Genomic DNA, 20,530 nt, shown 5'->3' with positions numbered 1-20,530 from the left:
ACAGTCATTGGAAGCCAATTTCGTGTCCTATCTCTGTCATACGAAGGATTGGCATTTGTATTTTTTCCATGCTATCTACGGGATCAGTATGACTCATATAAATATATACATGGGGAAGACCTCGCATGTGCTGCCTTCTAAATATCGAGGGAGAGAAAACCTTGGTATTTAATTTTTGCTGCACATAGAAAACCAGGGGGAAAAATCATTTCTGACTGGAGTGATATACGTCTTTATCTGGAAATGGTGGCGTAAAGAGTTTCCAGTCGTTGTCTTGCGAGGTGGATTTGTTTGCAATCGACTCAACAAAGTGGAACCAGATATTTCAACGCGGTAAGTCTGAAGTCTCTCCAACCTATAGTTTATTTTTTTAATTCAAATATTACTGGTAATGTGTAAACTTTGTTAATACTAAGTCTATAGTGATGACCTGGTGATGTTTCAACTGAGTAGAATGATCCGTGTTGAAAAAAAAAAACACATTGCATTAGCATTCTCCGTTTCAGGCGAAGGGTGAGAGGCAGTTCCTTTGAATCAACGGTGCACATGCACAAACATCCCTGGAATATAGCTCCCTGGTTTAGAGGGGAGAGGGGGAAATGGTTTGTTAGTGGTAAATCGTTCTCACGCTCAATTTTCTGAACCTTCCCAAGAGGGAAACGAATTTGGATTGAAGCCCATTGCGCAGTTCTTAATGACTCGGAAAATAGACGAAGGCTGTCTCTGTGTCCGTTGGGTTTGACGCTTGGGGACGTGCGGTCTTGTGCACTGAGCCCCTATGGCTACCAAAGGAGTCTAAGAAATTAGACGCCCAAAATGGTAAACGAGCTACCTGTTGGTTCCGGTATCCTTATGCGCAAAAGTTGTGTTTAAGGATGTAGAAAAGCGCGTTTAGTTATCAAATTACGCACGAGCCCTGCGATTGCAATTGTTACACCAGAGTCCATACCATGACTGAAACAGCTGGATTGGTGTTGTAATGAAGGAAGGCTATGCGTAAATGGAAACACTACATTCTTTCTTCCTTTGCTTGTGGATATAACACTAATTTGGTAATGGTAGACGCTGCACTTATACTGACTAAGACTTAGATCGGACAGTTCACTTCCATTGCATATGCAATTTAACCTACCTGGATGCCTACATTTTAGCAATTGCATGTGGACTACTGTTTCATCTCACACAATCCCATTAAGTAATAGCACACAAGCACAGTAATAGCTGGATTTATAGCATTGCATGCATATTTGGATAACCTACAGCATGCAATCAAGGTAGGTAGCCTAATTAACCCGGTCCCCCAAATCTCAAGGAATTTGGACTTACAACATGATGATTCAGTAGCCTAACCATCAGCAAGTTGACCGATTCATTCCATAATTAGTTCTAATTAATTCACCCCAGCCCACGTCACCAAAAAGCACCGCGAGCGATAATCAAACACATCTGTTTGAAATTGACAGGACTGCCGCGGCGAAGGATGGGCCCTCTTTTCCCCACGACTTGCGTCGTCCTCCTGGCCCTGAACGCCGCCGCCATCCCACCCTCCAGCAGTCCAGAGGACTACGCCGCGGACGACGCCGCGCGAACGGTCAATAACGAGATTTTTGATGACTACCGCGGGAAAGGCTGCGTGGACGACAGTGGCTTTGTGTACAAACTCGGGGAGCGATTCTTTCCAGGACACTCGAACTGCCCCTGTGAGTGTACGGAGGATGGGCCAGTTTGCGATCAACCCGAATGTCCCAAGATACACCCAAAGTGCACTAAAGTGGAACACAACGGATGTTGTCCGGAGTGCAAGGAGGTCAAAAACTTTTGTGAATACCGCGGGAAGACGTACAAAATCCTGGAGGAATTTAAGGTAAGAGTCGCAGTCGGTTGTGCTTTTAGCCTCTTCAGCGGTTCTAACTGCATTTATGAAACTGAGTAGGCCCTATGTCCACTCAAGTCCATCACGCCAAATAATATAACTCATAAGTTTACCACATGTCCACTCAGAGCTCCAAAAATGACGACAGTACGGCGAGCAACCGTCGTGTCTAGGCCTACTGTGTAACCACGCGGCAGAGAAGGCTTGTCCTGCGCGTGAGGTGCTGACTCAGGGGCGGAGTGGCCCACCTTTTCCCACCGGGAGAATTTTCCCCTTGGCGGCCCTCTTTAAAAAAAACAACAACAAAAAAACAAAGCGAACAGCATGGTTTCCTAACCAAAAAGACAAAAGCCACGAAATCTGCAGTCGTATACATGTGAACATTAGTGTTGTCAAAATATCAACCTGAATTGGAGAATTTAGCCTACGCCTTGATGAAATGCACAGCCAGTGGTGTAGTCTATGTAAAACGCAGGTATACGCACCCATTTCAAAAATTCAGGGATTACAGTATACCCACTTAAAATTGATTGATCCATTATTTACAATAGCACAAATATATACAGTACACATCAAAAAAATGCTCAAATATACAGTATACCCACTTCAAAAAGTAGACTGCACCACTGGAGCCATCATCACAGTCCAAAGCATTCATAGGCCTACTAGGTTAGGCTACATCACGCAACTGTTCCATGCAAATGTGCACTCCACTGTCATTTTGACAGTTTGAAATTGAAATATCATTTAAGGAAGACAGGATGAGCATGGGCACAAAGTTTTGAGTGTGGGGATTTTTAGAAGAGTAGGCTTACAAAATATAGTATAGTAGCCTATAGCTTACAAAAAGTCTGTCTACATTGTGCAATAAACCCACCATGCAGCAAATAAGCCAAATCTAGCTACTTCAAAGCACAACCATAAGTCAGCAAAATGTATAACCAAACGGTGTAGGCCTACCTTAAAAACGCTGTCTTCGTCGCAGCAAATGTCTTTGTTTCTTGCAATCACTCTACTTTAATCCACAGCTTAGCCTACACACCCAGCACTGGTCACATCAGAATCTTGTGTGGTAATTATTTTGTTCCATTTCTTCAGACATAGGCTACATCCTAAATGTACCACATATAAATATATGTATGATAATAATATTATTTCGACTATAAGGAGATATACTGGTAGTTCTAACAAATCAAAACAAAACCCATTGCTTCTGTTAGGTGCAGTTCTCTTCCTTACCACTTGGTGGAGTCTGTTCGTAACCCAATTCAATAACCAGAGAGCAAGTGAATCTGGACTGGAAAGACTGTAAACTGTAACAGTCGTGTGGAAATCGGAAAATAAATCATAATTTATTAATATTTCCATCCTTTGGTAACCAATCTACATATCACAGGTTATTTAGATACTGAAAACGAAACTGTGTTACTAAGATCTTGTAAACTTCCGCGATCTACGGTGTATGAAAATTATCAGTAGAGAAGGGGTGTGGCCAATTTACTGTTTGACACCGTCAGTGAGGTATTGCCGTCTGGTATACGGTATAAATACTGGCTAGTCAGCTAGTAAATACACAGGGAAGTGGAAATTGGGAAGTCAGTGCATATATGTACAATCTTGAAACTTCAGGGCCGGTTGAAAACTCAGTGAGGCCGCGATATTTCATTTCACGGCCGCGGCCCACCGGGACAAGTCCCCGATCTCCCGACGGCCACTCCGCGCCTGTGCTGACTCATGCCAAACATATGGTCTTTTGTGCTCCAGTAGGCTACAGATACTTAATGAGATCATTTTCAACCTTTTAAATTTTCATCCGCCCTCAAAACAACTGGCTTTGTCCTCGTAATAGCTACTATGTTTTGGTCATGTGTGTCTCTTCTCCTCACACAGTCGAAAAATAGTGGAGCAATGTCTCCTGAGGAACGGCTCTGACCAACTGTTGTTCTTTCACGCCAAACATTTTCAGGTTTATGTGTCAGTCTCCAAACACAGGCTTCCCAGAAACAGTTGCTTCTTTCTGTATGCCTAAGGCACCCACTAACAGGTTGTCAGTTTGACTAAAGCTGTTTACCTCGCACAGCTTTGTCGCCAGCACACTGATGGAGCACCCATCTGATTAACAACACATGCAAGGATTTATCACAAAGGAAAATTCCACATAGGATATAAGTAGGCTATTACCAAGACTGATACATAATGGATTAGGAACAATGCATAGCTGCCTTCCTTAATAACATATCTGAAAACAGTCTGGGGAGAGACAGAGACAGAAATAAAACACATCTCACCAGAACCTGTCATCAAGCATTTCAGTAACCAAATTGACAAAAAAAAATGTCCAAGACGATTTGGCGAAGTATATATAAGAACAGGATAACATGTCATGTATGGGTCTATTAAATACAGAATCAAGCCCCAAATGTGCTGTAAGGTCTCTGGCCAAGAGACTGGCATTTTGTTCAATTCAAATGCTGCCGTGTTACTTACACAACGGACTGATAGTGTCTAACGGGTGTATTACAGGACCTCGAGCCTGAACCATCTTGTGCAACCACTAAGGTGATGGGGCCCGTGAAAACCTCTTTAGTTAAAAAGAGACCTTGAGCAGCGCTGCAGCTTACAAGGGCAGACCCATCAGCTTAAGGACAGCTGGATACAGAGATATGGGGTGAAGGCACAGAGGCATGCAGTGGAGTTGGGCCTGAAAGAGGATCAGAACCTACTAGATATGTTCAGACACACATCGGGAGAAAAGGATATTAGCATGCATGCAACACATATAAATATTACACTGCATGGTATACGATACTGTATGGATTGCATTCGATATGGAATAGGATGGATAGTGAATAAACATGGAGAGGGTCATTCTTTCTTGTGAGTATACAATGTGTTTGTAATTCCTGCATGTAAACATTCCCCTTCCTATCAACAGGGGTGGCTATATTCATTTTAATCGGAGCCATGGGCATAGTTAATCTGGCATATTTGAATGTGCCTCACTCATAGAAGTGACTCATTCATAGAAGGTAATGTGCAATAGAGATTTGGAAGTCATTATTGCAGGACAATGAGGAGCAGCAAGGAGAGGACAACAGCCACTTAGAGAGAAGAGACCCCCCACACTAAACAGCGAAGAGAATAGAACAACACAATGGGATTAGGTGTCCTAATAGATTGTTTTATAGGCCCTATTTATAAGTATTATTTAAATGGGGTCTCATGTGCATAGCAGGCAGTAGGTCATTTGCATTACTCTGAGAGAAAGAGGAGTGATAAGTTGGCACACAAATAGCAATTTATATACCACACAAACCAAAAACCATTAACGGGCATTACTGTTGGGTGCATATTAGTGTAAAGTCAGCATGATGATAATGACCTGGTTACAATACCATAAACAAATCAGTCATCTCCTGTTGGAGGCCAACAACTTAAAGATAGGTTGAGTTACATACAGTAGGTGAATAATGTTAAGCCAGATGTACCAGTAAATTGTCAATTTTCACAAAATGAGCGCGATGATCATTACAAACGATTGACAAAGTAGTACGTTTCCTACAAAGATTTAGTTTGGTCCTAATGTAAGGTTAGTGGGTAAATGAAATACTGCTATGTCGCTATAATATATTCAAGGTACATCAGAGAGATCTGTATCGCTTATTATGTGATTGATCTGTGGATCTGCATATTCTGGCTGCATTCACCACAGCCAAATAGCTTCAGTACAGTTATTCAATTTTTAAACACACTTAAACGTTGTGTGCACACATAAATGTATTCCTACGGTATCTACTGTACCTTGCATAGTCTATGAATAAGCAATGGTTTGTGATACTAATACATGCATAGACTTGCATACAATATTTCTACCCTATCCTATCCTATCCTATCAACGTCCGTGACTGCATCAACTTCACTTTGGACATATGCCATCAAACCATTGAGAACTGGCAAGCATATGGCATCAAACAATTTGTTTCCCTGACCAGAATGAATATAAAATCTCATTATAAAGAAGACAGAGATACACATCTGCTCGGTCAAATACCTTTCTCTCCTCCAGCTCAACACCCAGAAGTGCATTCAGTATTTCTGATCTGAAGTACAGACCCAAGTCAATACTCGTGCTTAGTCAACTCAATGGATGACACAGTGGAACCAGGGAAGGGTTTTTATTTTTATTTTAGGGATACATTTATTAGCACTAATACATGCAATGTGCCTGTATAAGTAACTTGTAGGGCATGTACACAGCAAAATCAAACATTTTAGGCATGTATTCGCAAATATCTTGTTCATGCGCAATAAGGGATTTATTACCAATTTAACCTTAGTAAGGACCTAGTAGGTCTTAGTATTTGCTTAGTACATGCCTTACAAGTTACTTATGCAGGCATTAACACTGTATGTATTAGTGCTAATAGATGTATCTCTGAAATAAAGTGTTACCGTTTTTTAAAACTTTTTGGACTTTTTGCCTTTATTTGTGATAGGACAGTTTTTTACACCGGGGGAAACCCGGTGTAAAATGGCTTAAATAGTGTTAAAACATGATGCTGAGGGCTAACTCTGGGCACATACCTCAACTCCATTCGTGCCTTCTATGCAGAAATTAGCCCTCAGCATCATTTTTTAACACTATTTCAGCCATTTTACACCGGATTTCCCCTTTAAGTGATAGGCAGGAAGAGAATGGGGAGAGAGAGACGGGGAAGGGTCGGCAAAGGACCCGGGCAGGAATTGAACCCAGGTGGCCGGCGCAGCAGTGCAGTGCCCTACCGCTTGAGCCACGGCAAGGCCATGGATTCGGTTTTCAAATAGCAGCAAGTAGATGCTCTGGTTGTTTTCTGCACTAGCACACTGTTACACACCCCGTTTGTCTGGCTAAATCAGTCCAAAATGAGATTCAAATTTCGGCCACTGTATTTGAAAGCTGTTTATCGCATAGTGGCATGACCTCAGTAGTTGGCCACAATATGCAGATATTAATATCAAAGACAACTGTGGGAGGCCTTTGACCACCATGTCCAGCTCAACCTTGGCGTTCAACTGTTCGAATTGACAGAGAATACTAAGAGGTTTCTCCTCAACATATATAAGAGAGAGAGAGAGAGAGAGAGAGAGAGAGAGAGAGAGAGAGAGAGTAAGAGAGAGAGAGAGTTTTGTGTTTTGTGTGTTTTTTGATTTGGTTATCATTGGGGGGCTCATATTTTTCTCTCGTTTACTTTTTAGGGTCAGGGAGTTCTAGGGCTGCACTTTCTCCTCTATCAATCAGCATCAAGCGGAATGTGATTAGAGTCAAGCGAGAGGAGACATTTCACCTGACAAAGCAATCCATTTGATTTCTGCTGTGTGCATCAGCTCGCGTTTTCATTTTGGTTTTAGATTTGGGGTTATTCATATTGATTTCATGAGGATGGCAAGCTTATCAATCACACGGCTAAGGGAAGCAGAACAAAAAAAAGAGACTACAGCTGTTTCAGGGAAGATTGTCAGCCTTGGAGAGATGCAGACATATTGTGTGTGTGTGCATCTATGACATTTAATTGCATTTAGCAAGCAGATTACAGATTGGCCTTGACAACAGGCATCAATCAGCAGAGACCCAGCTATCAACCTCGCGAGAATCGTCAATCCCCATTTTAATCAGTTGGTGTGCTTTTTGGATTATTTATATATTCTTTGAAAGTGGCTATCAACAGGCATTCATAATCAAGCAGTGTGTTGCTTTTTAGAGTCTAGTGCAATTATTTTGACTTTCGACATTTCAGTCAAGGGTAAAACTGTTGACCTCATTGAAATTCTGCTCGTAAGTGCAATTTTTAAATGCATGAAATGCTAAGAGATCAGCCTTTATGCAGCATGTGACATTTTATTGAAAGGTCTGTCTGTTTGATGTTCTCATCATTCTGATGAAATGCCAGTTGCCTCTCACCTCATAAATGAGAAGTTACCTTAGACATTTGCACTGCCCTGAGGACATAAACAAAGACCTCCTATCATCCAAAAATGAAATGTTAGCCACATAATTTCCCGTGGGCATTACTAATTTAGAAGCAAGGCTAAGCATGTACGACATCCCAGCCTCTCTGAATCTCTAATATAATAATGGCGGTCGGATGTAATATCCCATGATATTAATGACTCAATGACCCCCTATTTGTCACTGAGGATATTAGGGGGGATGATATGCATAAATTATATTTTCAGCGAAATGGGAAAGAAACAAAACATTCAATGTACAGTCACTGCTGTGGTCTCTTGTCCACGTTTGTCTATATCATTTCTGGACCATTCTGCTTGCCATTGGGGTCCATCTTTGACTCTCTGAGGTTTTACTTAGGCCTACCTAATCTACCAAAGATGGTCAAACTATGCAGGGGTTTGTAATATAACAGTCAGTTGCATTGTGGGATCATAGGCAACACATCGCCACAGTCAACGATAATGCAGATTTAACATGAAGAGTGTTGTTCAAAATGACAAATCCATTTTTGGAAATGGACATTTTTGTATTTGGCATTGCATTGCATTGTACAATGCATGTTGTATAGGTTTAATACATATGCTCTAAAAAATATTTGAATGGCAAGAATTCACACATAGATGAAAGGATATCTGAACATTCATTTCCAATAGTGGATATTATGGGTATGGGATGAAACCAACATGAAGCATAAAGTTATGCAAAGCCAGATTAAAAATATGAAGTTTTGTTGCAAAATTACTTAAATGCCATTTTTTTTAACTTTAGTCTTTTATTATTGGAAATGAATGTTCAGATATCCTTTCATCTATGTGTGAATTCTTGCCATTCAAATATTTTTTAGAGCATATGTATTAAACCTATACAACATGCATTGTACAATGCAATGCAATGCCCAAAATGGATATGTCCAAAAATGGATATGTCATTTTGAACATCACTCTTCATGTTAAATCTGCCTTATCGTTGACTGTGGCACAAAAAGCATCACAATGAACCAATACTGTTTTGTATAGTGGACATGATCACATTGACTTAGTTTTGATAAGTATGCCACCTTACCTACAATGAAATGGAATTATACCAGAATCAAACCCAAAACAATCTAATGAACTTGTTAACTAGCAATATTAGTGTCTTTACTGTCCTGTGTCATGGTATGTGCTGTGTATTCAATAGAATCAGTATTCTGGTCCAGATTTTTTTTTCCAGATTTGCATGCCTCCGCCTACTGAAGTTGCCAGAGGCATACTGATTTCTGGTTCTCCATCTCTGCGCGGTCGTCCCTCCACCCATCACAGATTTTTTTGTGTGCACAATACGTTTTGAAAGGGTGGATGGATTTCCTCCTGAGCAAGTACTCTGTAAAAAAGTACGCAAACCTTTGCAAGCAAACACTTTCAAGTTCTACGTCAAGTAGGGCTGGGCGATATGGAAAAAAAACAATATCACAATATGGATTACTCTATATCACGATAACGATATATATCACGATATAGCACAATTACATACGTTTTCAGTTATTCTCTTTATTTGCTCTTTATTTTTTCATGTCACAAAACAACCTTTCTTTAAAATTGATCTTTTTATTCTTATGTTTACAGTTACATTAACTTATAGTGTGTATTGTGACAACATGAAATGTAATTAAATGATATTCAATTGTATAAAATTGATGAAATTACTATCACGATATAAACGATATAGGACAAAGGTCACGATATACAGTTTTATATCACGATAACGATATATATCGTCATATTGCCCAGCCCTAACGTCAAGCTCTACCCATTTTCACTTTGCTGAATGGGAACATTGACCAGCTGATCTGTGTACATTGGCATGATGGTTGTGCTGTAGGCTTGCGACGGCAGCCATCTGCCCGTACTTGGCTTTGAAGGACGCTAGAGTGAAGTTTCACCCAGTGCTTGATGTTGGGGCTTTCTCTTGTTTGTACGCAGTGTTGAGCATTATGGTGCTGCATGAGTAAGAAGTCCATTACGCTCCCTGCCACATTTTGCTGCAGAGCTAAATGATACGTAGGCCCTGTACAAGGGCTGTGCAAAAAATATCCCGTTGCTTAGTTCCCACAAGGAAAAAAAACACATTGAAAGAGAGGCAAACGTGGCAATTAAAAATCCATTTTTGACCAATTTGCTCTCTCTTGCATTAATTAAAAGACACAAACCTATATATTATTGATGAAAGCATTATTCATGAGCTGTGTACAGTGAGCGCTCAAATTGAGTCCTTTTGATGTTTCTCCCTCCCCACCCCCTCTCCCTTTTGGGGAAGAAAAATGAGGAACGGGAGACCAGCTGTGTAAGTGGAAATCAAAGGTCATCAAGGCCTTTGGATAGCGGCTCCAATTAAGAGGAGCCGACAGGGTAACCTTTTGTGTGGGCCGCGTTGGCATTTCCTCAGCTGTCACCTTGGCGATGGTTGCCGACGGAGGCCCACGTCTCCTTGGCTCTGTTGGAAAGGGGGGAGGCAGGGGAGCAGGGACGCTGACAGCTTTGGCCAGGCCTGGGTCAAAATCAACTAAAAGGGCCCCCGACCCAATACATATAATGTAATGAGGACCCAAATCTGGGCCCTCTTTCTCCCTGGGCACAGGACAACTGACCCCTTTGCCCCACCTTGTCGGCTCCCCTGCAGGGGAGTCCCACAGAGATCAGTATCTCAGAATCCCACGAGACACTATTCCACTGGACTAGCATATCTAAACAACAAGGCACCGGGGCATTTCGTTATTATTTGTAAACGAAAAGAGCATGTAGTATGTTTTTTTTTTTTTTTTTAAATAGTACAGTAAGTCAACAGTGGCACGGATACAAGCATCATCCTGACGAGAGAGAGAGAGCTGGCTGGGAAGCTTAAACGGGGCACCTCACAGAGAGGAGAGGACTCCACCATGGCTTTGTCTCAGTAGCTGCCAGCCGCTCAGAGCCCTAGGCTTCGAGGCTTTGATGTCTGCAATAATCAGTGAGGGGGGGAAGTAGTGTTGTTGTGAATCTCAAACCAGCTTCTCTATCTAGACTCGAGTTAAAAGATCTGTAACAGGGAGCGATGCTGTTATGTGATGGCTGGGGTGTTGTACAGGGGGGGTAATGTGTGTGACTGAGACACCAGGGTCCCATGTGTATAGGGGGCCCACACACAGTCCGATGAGTGTAGATATATTGCTGAGGGGGGGTGGGGGGAGGTCTGTGTCGATTGGAGTTGATCGTATATAAAGGGCCCACAATTTGCTGCTATGCCCCTGTGTGATGTTACTGAGAGCTTTGCCACTCAGCCTCAAGTGGCTGGCGTTTATACATACAGGTGTTTCCCAGCAGCTGAGGAAGAGTACCTCCAGGCGCCCCTAGGCTCTGGGCAGATGCAGTCATGGCGTTGGAGCCATATTGAGCTTTCACGGCCCCTCTACGGGACCCAAGTTACAGAAGAAAAAAGTAAATGAAAGCAGTCAATGGAGAGACTTTTTTATAACCATTCATTGTTTTGTTTTTGTCCTTCCTGGGTCTCATGGAAGGCCGTGACTTGAGGCTCTTAATATAAGGGTATAAGAGTTCAGATCCCAGAGGTAGACACGATAGGGCTTACAGTACATGTGAGTTCCTCCAACAGAGCTTACATGATGTGTGGTCCTCTTAGCTGAAGTAAATAATAGAAGTCCGCAACACTGTTAATGCTCCCAGTGATTTATTTGCACGACGTTTCGGACCTTCGTCCTTTTTTGCACTTGAAAAAGGACAAAGGTCCGAAACGTCGTGCAAATAAATCACTGGGAGCATTAACAGTGTTGCGGACTTCTATTATTTACTTCAGTTACTTTATTATTTTGTCCAGCACCTGTACCACTGATGTGCGCGCATTCTCTACCTCCTTGTCCTCTTAGCAGCCCCTGGGCACGATCGCGATGAAGCAGAGCTGCTTTTGACAGGCAGCATGCATGCTCACTTTTCCAGTTTGGTGCATTCTGGTGCTTGCTTGCACGCTTTGCCAGTTTGATGCATTCGTGTTAGAATTTTCTAACCATAATGCATCAAACTGGCAAAGTGTGCATGCGCTCTGCCTGGCAAAAGCAGCTCTGCTTCATCACGATCGTTCCCACTGACTAGGTCCCCTGAACCGATAGAAAAGATTTTGAACTCATTTGCAAATGGAATTTCAACTGTTGCCTAACAAAAAATATAAGGTATCCATGTCTTCAGAGTGTCATTTCATAACACTACACAATAGCCTATTCCCTTGATGATAGTCACATCAAGCCAACACTGTAAAACATTGCAGCCAGTTTAACATAAAAAAGTAAGTTGCTCTGCTCTCCCTTAAAGGGACACTGTGCAGGAAATGGTCAAAAAAGATACTGCAACTATGCTGCTCATTGAAACTGGGCTGCCTATTGCCAAATTTGATCTTTACATGAAAGTTTACGAAGTAATCAACAAATATTTTCTAGTATGGTTCAAGTAGAGTCATTTTTGCAGCTAAAAATGGCTATTTTTGGAAATTCAAAATGGCGGACCATGGAGAAGATCCCCCTTTTCATGTATGAAAAGTGCAAATTTTCCAGTCATAATGAATACTTAGAATTTGATGGTGGTGGTAAGTATTCATGAAAAAGGCAACATTAGTGAATGGGCAGCATGAATTCTGGAAATAAACAACTAAAAATCTCACACAGTGTCCCTTTAAATTTGTAAGTTAATACAACTTGAGAAAGACGTAAATCGAGTTAAGCCTTCCAGTGTTTCCCACAGAAATTTTGGAAACTATGGGGGCAGCGGGGTTTTTTTTTTTTGTCCGGGGGGGGGGGGGGGGGGGGGGGGGGGGGGTTCTTTTCACGGGCCTCTTTTTTTTTTTGGGGGGGGGGGGGGGGTATTCACGCAGTGTAAATGCAAAATGGCAAAACAATGAGTACAGTATGACATTGGCGCATGGAGAAACTATAGGCCTACGCCTACATTTCAGCCATTTATATTTTGAGNCATATGGCTACATAATACACATGCAGGGGTCTATGTAATGAAACAAATAATAAAACAAAATAGGAGCAGAGATAAGAATTTAAGATCGCTGTGAAATTGTTAACGCATAAACAAAAATGGTCTAAGAGGGTAGGCTATGCCTTTTCCCCACACACACATTCTACATGAGGGGTGCTGGTCACAGGGCCAGTTTTTCAAAATTCCTCCCATTAAAAGGGCTGAACAACATATTACACATTTATGTCTATATTCACATTCATTATACACATTCATTTCTATATGCAGCCCGATGTCTCCTCTGCCTTGTCAATGAAGGCCTGTCACCTAACTCATTACAACTGTAAAACAAAGCTGTAAACTCATCCCAACTGTCCCTTCTCGGAAGGTTTTTTTTTATTATTGCTCCCAAACCCAAGTTAACTACAACAACTTGACAAGGCTTTTGATCCCTCTCTCTTTCAAGCACTTGTGGTTTTCTCTATAGGATGTATTTACTCCAGGAGGAACATGCGAAGGAAATCGTAATTGAAATCGCTTTTAACAAACACGGAAATCGTTAAAAAAAAAAAAAAAAAAAAAAAAAAAAAAAAAAAAAAATTTTTTTTTTTTTTTTTTACATTTTCGGAAACTATGGCGGCCAAATTTAAACTATGGCGGGCCGCCATAGTTTCCTCAATGTATGGGAAACACTGCCTTCATTTCAGTGAACTTACAAAGTTTAAGGCAGCAGGGCATCTTACTGTACCTTTTTACATTTAACTGGCTTGCAATGTTTTACAGAACAAGCCTCCTTGAGTAACACATGCTCTGTGGGAAACATTGCTCCAAACCACCCCATCAGCAGGGGTCATCCGTAGTGATGAAGTTTTAAAATAGTTATCTCAATACAACTAAAATCATTCGATTAATTAAATCAGTCATAAAACATATTCACCACCTCACCAGGGTCAGACTTTGGTAGTAGCCTATCCTTTATTGCCTGTATTAACTACACCCTGTAGTCCTGTTATCGCTCGGCAGACGCTGCAGAGCCACAAGACGTCAGCGCAGACTAAAATGAATGGAACAGATTTCGTTGTTTAATGAAATGATCTTTAATGTCGTAGTAGGTGATCTGTATTGGCATCTGTTGCACCGTGTGGCCTGATCTTGCAGCGTTACAGACTGTTCTGAATCACGGGTCACGTGCTGCTTGCCTGGCCTGGCCTGGCCTGGCCCGCTGTTTGTTCCACACAAGCAGATCTGTACAGTAGCAGCTGACAACAGAGTGTGTCAAGTGGATTTCAAACGGAATGAGTCATGCAAAGTATTCATCTTTGATGACCTTGTAAAGGTTCGTAAGTATTTATTAGCCATTTGTGCAATCAGTATTATGACTGAAGGGAAATATACGTATGTAGTCATTTGTAAAAGGATTTGGTGGATCACCCCTCACTCTCAAAACTCCGGCTCAGTGTTGCTGTATTAGACAGTGGTGCTAAAAGACATCTGTTAGCTACACAGTTCACACGCACGCACGCATGTATTTTTATTGGAGGACATTACATTCTGTCAAAAGGTGTTTTTTATCGAAAATCTTATCACATTCCTATGTTTTAAGTTTGTAGGGAGAGGCTTTCTAATTCTCATAGGATCACATGCACAGACCATACACGTATTCATGAAATATTCATTATCCTACAACACAATGTTCTCGGCACAATGAAACATCATTTGTTGTTAATGCATTCAGCCTCAACACGCGTGTGGACATAATGCATTATACATTTAGTGCATTTACAATATATTGAACTCAGACGAAGTATTTGCTCTCCTAGCTCCCTTTTTTTATAAGCGCAAATGTAAGAACACTTCTATTTTCTGTAGATTTCAAAACAGTGAGTTTGAAGGATTTTTTTGTACAGACAGAAACAGTACATGACATTAGAGCATGCTTAGTGTCAACATGAAAAGTTATTCAATTAAATGAAATGAAATTGCATATTAGCTGTAATATTGTACAAACTTAGCTTAGCATGAAACGATAGAGGAGAAAGGGCACGATAGACACTTTTCTATCACGATAACAATATACAGTGCCCTCCATAATTATTGGCACCCCTGGTTGAGATGTGTTTTTTAGCTTCCAATTATTTTATTTTTTTTCTAAATAATATGGGACCTTAATGGAAAAAAAAGAGAAAAATCCAACCTTCAATACAAGTGCATTTATTCAGTGGGGAAAAAATCCCACATAAAGAAATAATTATTTGACATCAAATAATGTGTGTCACAATTATTAGCACCCCTGGTATTAATATTTTGTACAACCCCCTTTTGCCAACAAAACAGCACCTAATCTTCTCCTATAATGTTTCACAAGATGGGAAAAGACAGAAAGAGGGATCTTCAGCCATTCCTCTTTGCAGAATCTCTCTAAATCATCCAGAGACCTGGGTCCTCTCCTCTGTACTCTCCTCTTCAGCTCACCCCACATGTTCTCAATGGGGTTGAGGTCTGAGGACTGAGATGGCCATGGGAGGAGCTTGATTTTGTGTCTGGTGAACCATTTCTGTGTAGATTTGGCCATATGTTTAGGGTCATTGTCTTGCTGAAAGACCCAGTGACGACCCATCTTCAGCTTTCGGGCAGAGGGCAACAGATTTTGATTTAAAATGTCCTGGTATTTCAAAGCATTCATGATGCCATGCACCCTAACAAGTTTCCCAGGGCCTTTGGAAGCGAAACAGCCCCACAGCATCACTGACCCACCCCCATACTTCACAGTGGGTATGAGGTGCTTTTCAGCATGCGCATCTTCCGTGGTACGCCAGACCCACTTAGAGTGTTTTTTGCCAAAAAGCTCAATCTTGGTCTCATCTGACCAAAGCACACGGTCCCAGTTGAAGCCCCAATACCGCTTGGCGAACTCCAGACGCTTGCGTTTATGATTGTGAGTGAGGAAAGGTTTTCTCCGTGCATGCCTCCCAAACAGCTTGTTGGCGTGTAGACAGCGCTGATGGTTGATTTGGAGACTTTGTGACCCCAGGATGCTACCATTTGTTGTAATTCTGTAACAGTGAGCTTTGGAGATCTTTTGATTTCTCTTACCATCCTCCTCACTGTGCGTGGTGGCAAAATAAACTTGGGTCCTCGTCCAGGCTTGTTTACCACTGTTCCAGTTGTTTTGAACTTCTTAATTATTCCTCTCACAGTGGATATGGGCAGCTGCAGTTGCGTGGCAATCTTCTTGTAGCCTCTGCCTGACCTGTGAAGGTCGACGCACATCTTCCTCACTTGTATGCTGTGTTCCTTTGTCTTTCCCTTGTTTAAGAGTGGATAAGAGAAATGGCCTCGGTGTCACGTCATATTTATACCCCAGGGAAACAGGAAGTGATGAATTACTAATTAAATGTTCCTACATACTCTGGTAAACTTTGTAAACTACTGTAGAAATGACAGAAATGCTTCAATTATATTTATTTCCTGGGAATTGTTAAGGGTGCCAATAATTGTGGAACAGGTGATTTAATGAAAAATAATTATTTTTTAGTCAGGGATTTTTTTATTTTCTTACAATTCATTTGAGTTGAAGGCTACATTTTCCTACAATTTTTAGTGTGACAGTATTCTTCTGCAATAAACACTGAATTTATTTTAAGGCTTTTAACACATCTCAACCAGGGGTGCCAATAATTATGGAGGGCACTGTATACAGTATATCGTCATATCGCTCAGCTCTTTAATCAACATCATTTAACTACCCACATTTCTTCCTTTTGCTTCAGTGCGATGCCTGTTTTTGTATCCTGGCATCATTAAAAGGACGGTAAATGTGATTTATACTGAGCATGACACACTCAAAGTCTCTACCAAAGTCACAGTGCACAGTGGTCTGGACTCTAGTATTCACAACAGCACCGACTCGAGGGAGCCACACGGCATAGGGCAGCGCAAGGTAGGGAGACAGCGCAGGGCAGTGAGACAGCCCAGGGTCGCACCTCCTCGGAAATTTAATGGGGTCTCCCTCTGCACCGCAGTCCATGAAAATGCATGGAGTAGTTTTGTTTGTTTGTGTGTGTGTGTGTGTGTGTGTGTGTGTGTGCTTGTGTGTGTGTGTGTGTGTGTGTGTGTGTGTGTGTGTGTGTGTGTGTGTGTGTGTGTGTGTGTGTGTGTGTGTGTGTGTGTGTGTGTGTGTGTGTGTGTGTGTGTGTGTGTGTGTGATGGTAATTCTGAAAAAGTAACTGGTCAGTGAAGTGAATCGTAACATGTCAGTCAACCAAAATTGCATTCTTTATTATTTAGTGAGTTTTTTTTTGTATTTGAAAATGTAATGTATTCATTGTAGCTCTCTGTCTCTCTTTTACACACCCCACTCCCTCCATCCATCCCCCACCCCTCTCTCTCTCTCCCTCTCGCTCTCTCCCGACCTCTGCCCATACCTTGTCCATCATGGTGTAATTAGTGACTACCATTCCCCGCTGACACCTATGGGAGGAAATCGCTATAAAAAGTGCCTTAAATGACTAGCTCAGATTGATTTTCCAGTCCAATTTTTGCCAGAGGGGAAAAAGCATACGTTTTAATTTGAAAAACTGATTAAAAGCCGACAACTAGGCCAAACCTTACCGATCTCGTGTACTGGACCTGATGCGATACTGGTCTGAGTGCGTTTTTTCAGCATGCGTTTTCAGCCGTGCTCAGGTGAATTCAATCAATGGGGACAAATTACTTTTTTGTTCCGATTCACACCCGGCTGCCCGGCATGCAGTGTGGTGCCCGCTTTGAGTGCCCCCGTCCCTGCCACCAACAGTGGGCCTTGCCCTCTGCTTTGAGATGTGTTGGCCCGCTGCGCCACTGAATGGAACAGACTCTCGCACCACACAGCGTTTTCAGTGCCAGGGGTAGTTGTGCTGAACACTGGCAAACCCATTTGTTGACAATAATGTAAAGGTTCTCAAATAATAGGAGAGAGGAGGAGGCAATAAATGCTAATTGATAGTTAACTAGAAAAAGAAACACATGCTGGGTGTTATTTCGACACCATTTTGTTGCCCACGTATTTACACAAATGAATTGGACGGCTCATTTTAAGTTTATACTGATTTTAAATCACCGTATTTATTGGATAGAGTATATGAGCACGATTTCCACAAGTTCAAAGATGATCCTGATCTCGTCGCTGAGATTGAAGTAGACAGAACGTAGTCTGCAGTGTATTGCAGCTGTAGTGTCAGTTAGACAACTTAAAAATAGTTCTGAATGGGAGTTTATGGAAGCTGCTGTCTGGCTAAATGTGTTATAACAGCCACGGTAGGACTGAACAGAACAGATGTATGCACTCTACCTCAGCTCTCCCATTGACATCTCTCTTGACGTATAAGGCAGTACAGTGTGTCAGCTGCCTCCTTCGCTCCTGTGTGTGTGTGTGCATCCTCTTCCTCTATAGTGCCAAAAGAATGATCTTGGCAGTGCAGAGAAGGCTGCGCCCGCCGGTACAATGCTTAACCAGCACTTTCCCCCTGGTAGGAACTATATATAGCCCAACGGCCATAGCAAACATTTCAAAATGGTTGCCATTTAACAGGAGTCAGATGTCCAATTAAACTGAGAAGTTTGGAAACCTCCATTAATAAGGGAATCTCTTTTATAGATTAGTTTTTTGTATTTTTTTTATAGCCTAGTCATTCGTAAACATTGACATGCATGTTGTCTAGTATTATGATGCATGGTGCGCCTTCCATACTCCATGCCTTGATTGTCTTGAGTGATTGCATAATGTAATTGTTTTGTCCTCCTTGGTATTCAGGAGGTTCGCTTTGGCAGCAAGTTAACATTGGTGCCTCTGCCTTATTGATTACTCCACCACAGACAGACAGGGCTGCAGGAAAAAAGCAGAAAATGGAACCATCAGCTCGAATAACTATCAAGTTTGGTCTACTATCTCCAGGGCAAGTTTGCAGAACGCGATGCGTGTGGAGGTTACTACACTTTGTATTCTGTGTGATTCAAAAGCCACCAAAGTGGCAGAGCTACCTAAAACAGCACTCTATCAGAGGGAAGTTTGCGTTGAATTATTTATTACAGTGATCCTGAAAACTGATCAATTAAACAGCCCACCATTGTGTTATTGTGGCAGCTCTAGCCCTTAGAACCTTGTCTGGGACTAGACGTGACTTCCCCCTCCGCTGTGTGAAATCGAGCTTTCACAGTCAGCCGTTAGCACTGTTAAAAGACAACTCCCGTCTCTCCAGACAATTGGCAGTGCATAAAAAGTTTGTCATCCAAAGCGCTCCAGTCAGCAAGGCGCCATATTAATTTACATGTTGATAATATTTTGGTGTCTGGCTGAGCGTGGAATAAAGGGCTGCGTGACCAGAGGATTTGTGTTGCTTGGCACGCCGGGAAGTCTTGTTAATTATACCGCAAAAGAGCATTGTAGGTAATTAAAATTCTTGGTAATTTATAAGGTTTCAAATAAAAATCTATGAATGTAAATAACGTTGAGACACATTGCTCGCTAGGGCCCCAGAAGCATTAGTAAACATCAGGGTCTCTCAGCATCATATCTCAGTGTGGTGCCCATATCCCCTTTATTGTTTATTCCATATCGGATAGTCGGCCACATTTGTGATGGGTTGGGTTCCATTCTATTTTTCCCTGAAGCAGGGAAGAGAGATTGCCTGCGACCTCAGCATATATGGTGAACACAGTTGTAATTTAACGGGATCTAAGATACGGCAGGACTGTTCTGCACTTCTTTGATATGCATGAGTGAAGCCATTGTCAGCAGGTGCTCTAGGCGGTGCCCTTCTAATGTTGTCTTTCACTTATATCAGATTACGTTATTTGCCAAGCTGCAGACCTGCTCTGATCTATAATTAAGTGTATGGGCCGAGTCTGAATTCGAAGCGCTCATTAAAGCAAAATGGACTATTTATATCGCTGAATAATTTAAAGTGCAGCTCTAAATTTACCCCACCACTGCATTCTGTGTCAGCCAGTCGCCTGGCTCAAAAACTCCCCTTGTTTCGTTTGCCAGTGATCCCGGTGCAATTATAGATGATTTTCATGGGCAAGTTCACAATCCCCAACCCCACCGGGCCGAGATGGTCTTATCGACAGCGAGCAGAGAGGATCATTAGTGTTTCAGCGTGACAATTACCACTGTATTCACGGTTTAAACGGCGTGGCCAACTCTCTCCTCTGCTCTGCTCTGCACTGCACTGCACTGCCTGCAGTTTTGGCCTGTTCCTGTGCCCGCCACCCCCCGCTACCCACACAAATCCCTGTGACCTTCATCCTCGGGCACCGCGCTCCCCGGCGCCTCATGTGCCAGTCAGACACAGTGCATATGCATGAGTCAACTGCTCCTCACCAAGCGATTGCCACTTTTAGCCACGCGGCTCGTCAAAGGTTACCGGATGGCAGGACCGGGTGAACAGAGTGGTTGGAAATGCCACAGGGGCATGAAGACCGACTCTATGGAGTATAATCATTTATTTTGGTCTTTTGCAGACAACGTTTGTCCTTTTTTTTGTCTACTTGGACTTTGTCATCTGTGTGCGTTTTAATCCTGAGTTTGTACAGTATGTAGGTCAATTTAGCAGATTGCAGCTTTCGCAGACATCACGAGGCCTCAGCGGAGTCACAGAAACTCCACAGACAGACACACACACACACTGCCTGAATTTAGCT

The 20,530-nt window shown here is 42.1% G+C and overlaps 1 protein-coding gene across 1 annotated transcript in view; it reads left to right on the top strand.

The window, feature by feature from the left end:
* Positions 1-318: 318 nt before the first annotated feature.
* vwc2l (von Willebrand factor C domain containing 2 like) overlaps positions 319-20,530 on the top strand; it is a 35,904-nt gene continuing 15,692 nt past the window's right edge. Inside the window, exons 1-2 of the mRNA XM_063214503.1 lie at positions 319-333; positions 1,464-1,864. Of these exons, the coding sequence (XP_063070573.1) occupies positions 1,481-1,864 (384 nt within the window). The 5' untranslated portion in view covers positions 319-333; positions 1,464-1,480. The remainder of the gene's footprint in view (positions 334-1,463; positions 1,865-20,530) is intronic.

The sequence above is a fragment of the Engraulis encrasicolus genome, chromosome 13, assembly GCF_034702125.1.
Source record: "Engraulis encrasicolus isolate BLACKSEA-1 chromosome 13, IST_EnEncr_1.0, whole genome shotgun sequence".
NCBI classification, from domain to species: Eukaryota; Metazoa; Chordata; class Actinopteri; order Clupeiformes; family Engraulidae; genus Engraulis; species Engraulis encrasicolus.
The sequence above is the reverse complement of the archived record's forward strand: the minus strand, read 5'-3'. Positions and strand labels throughout refer to the sequence as shown.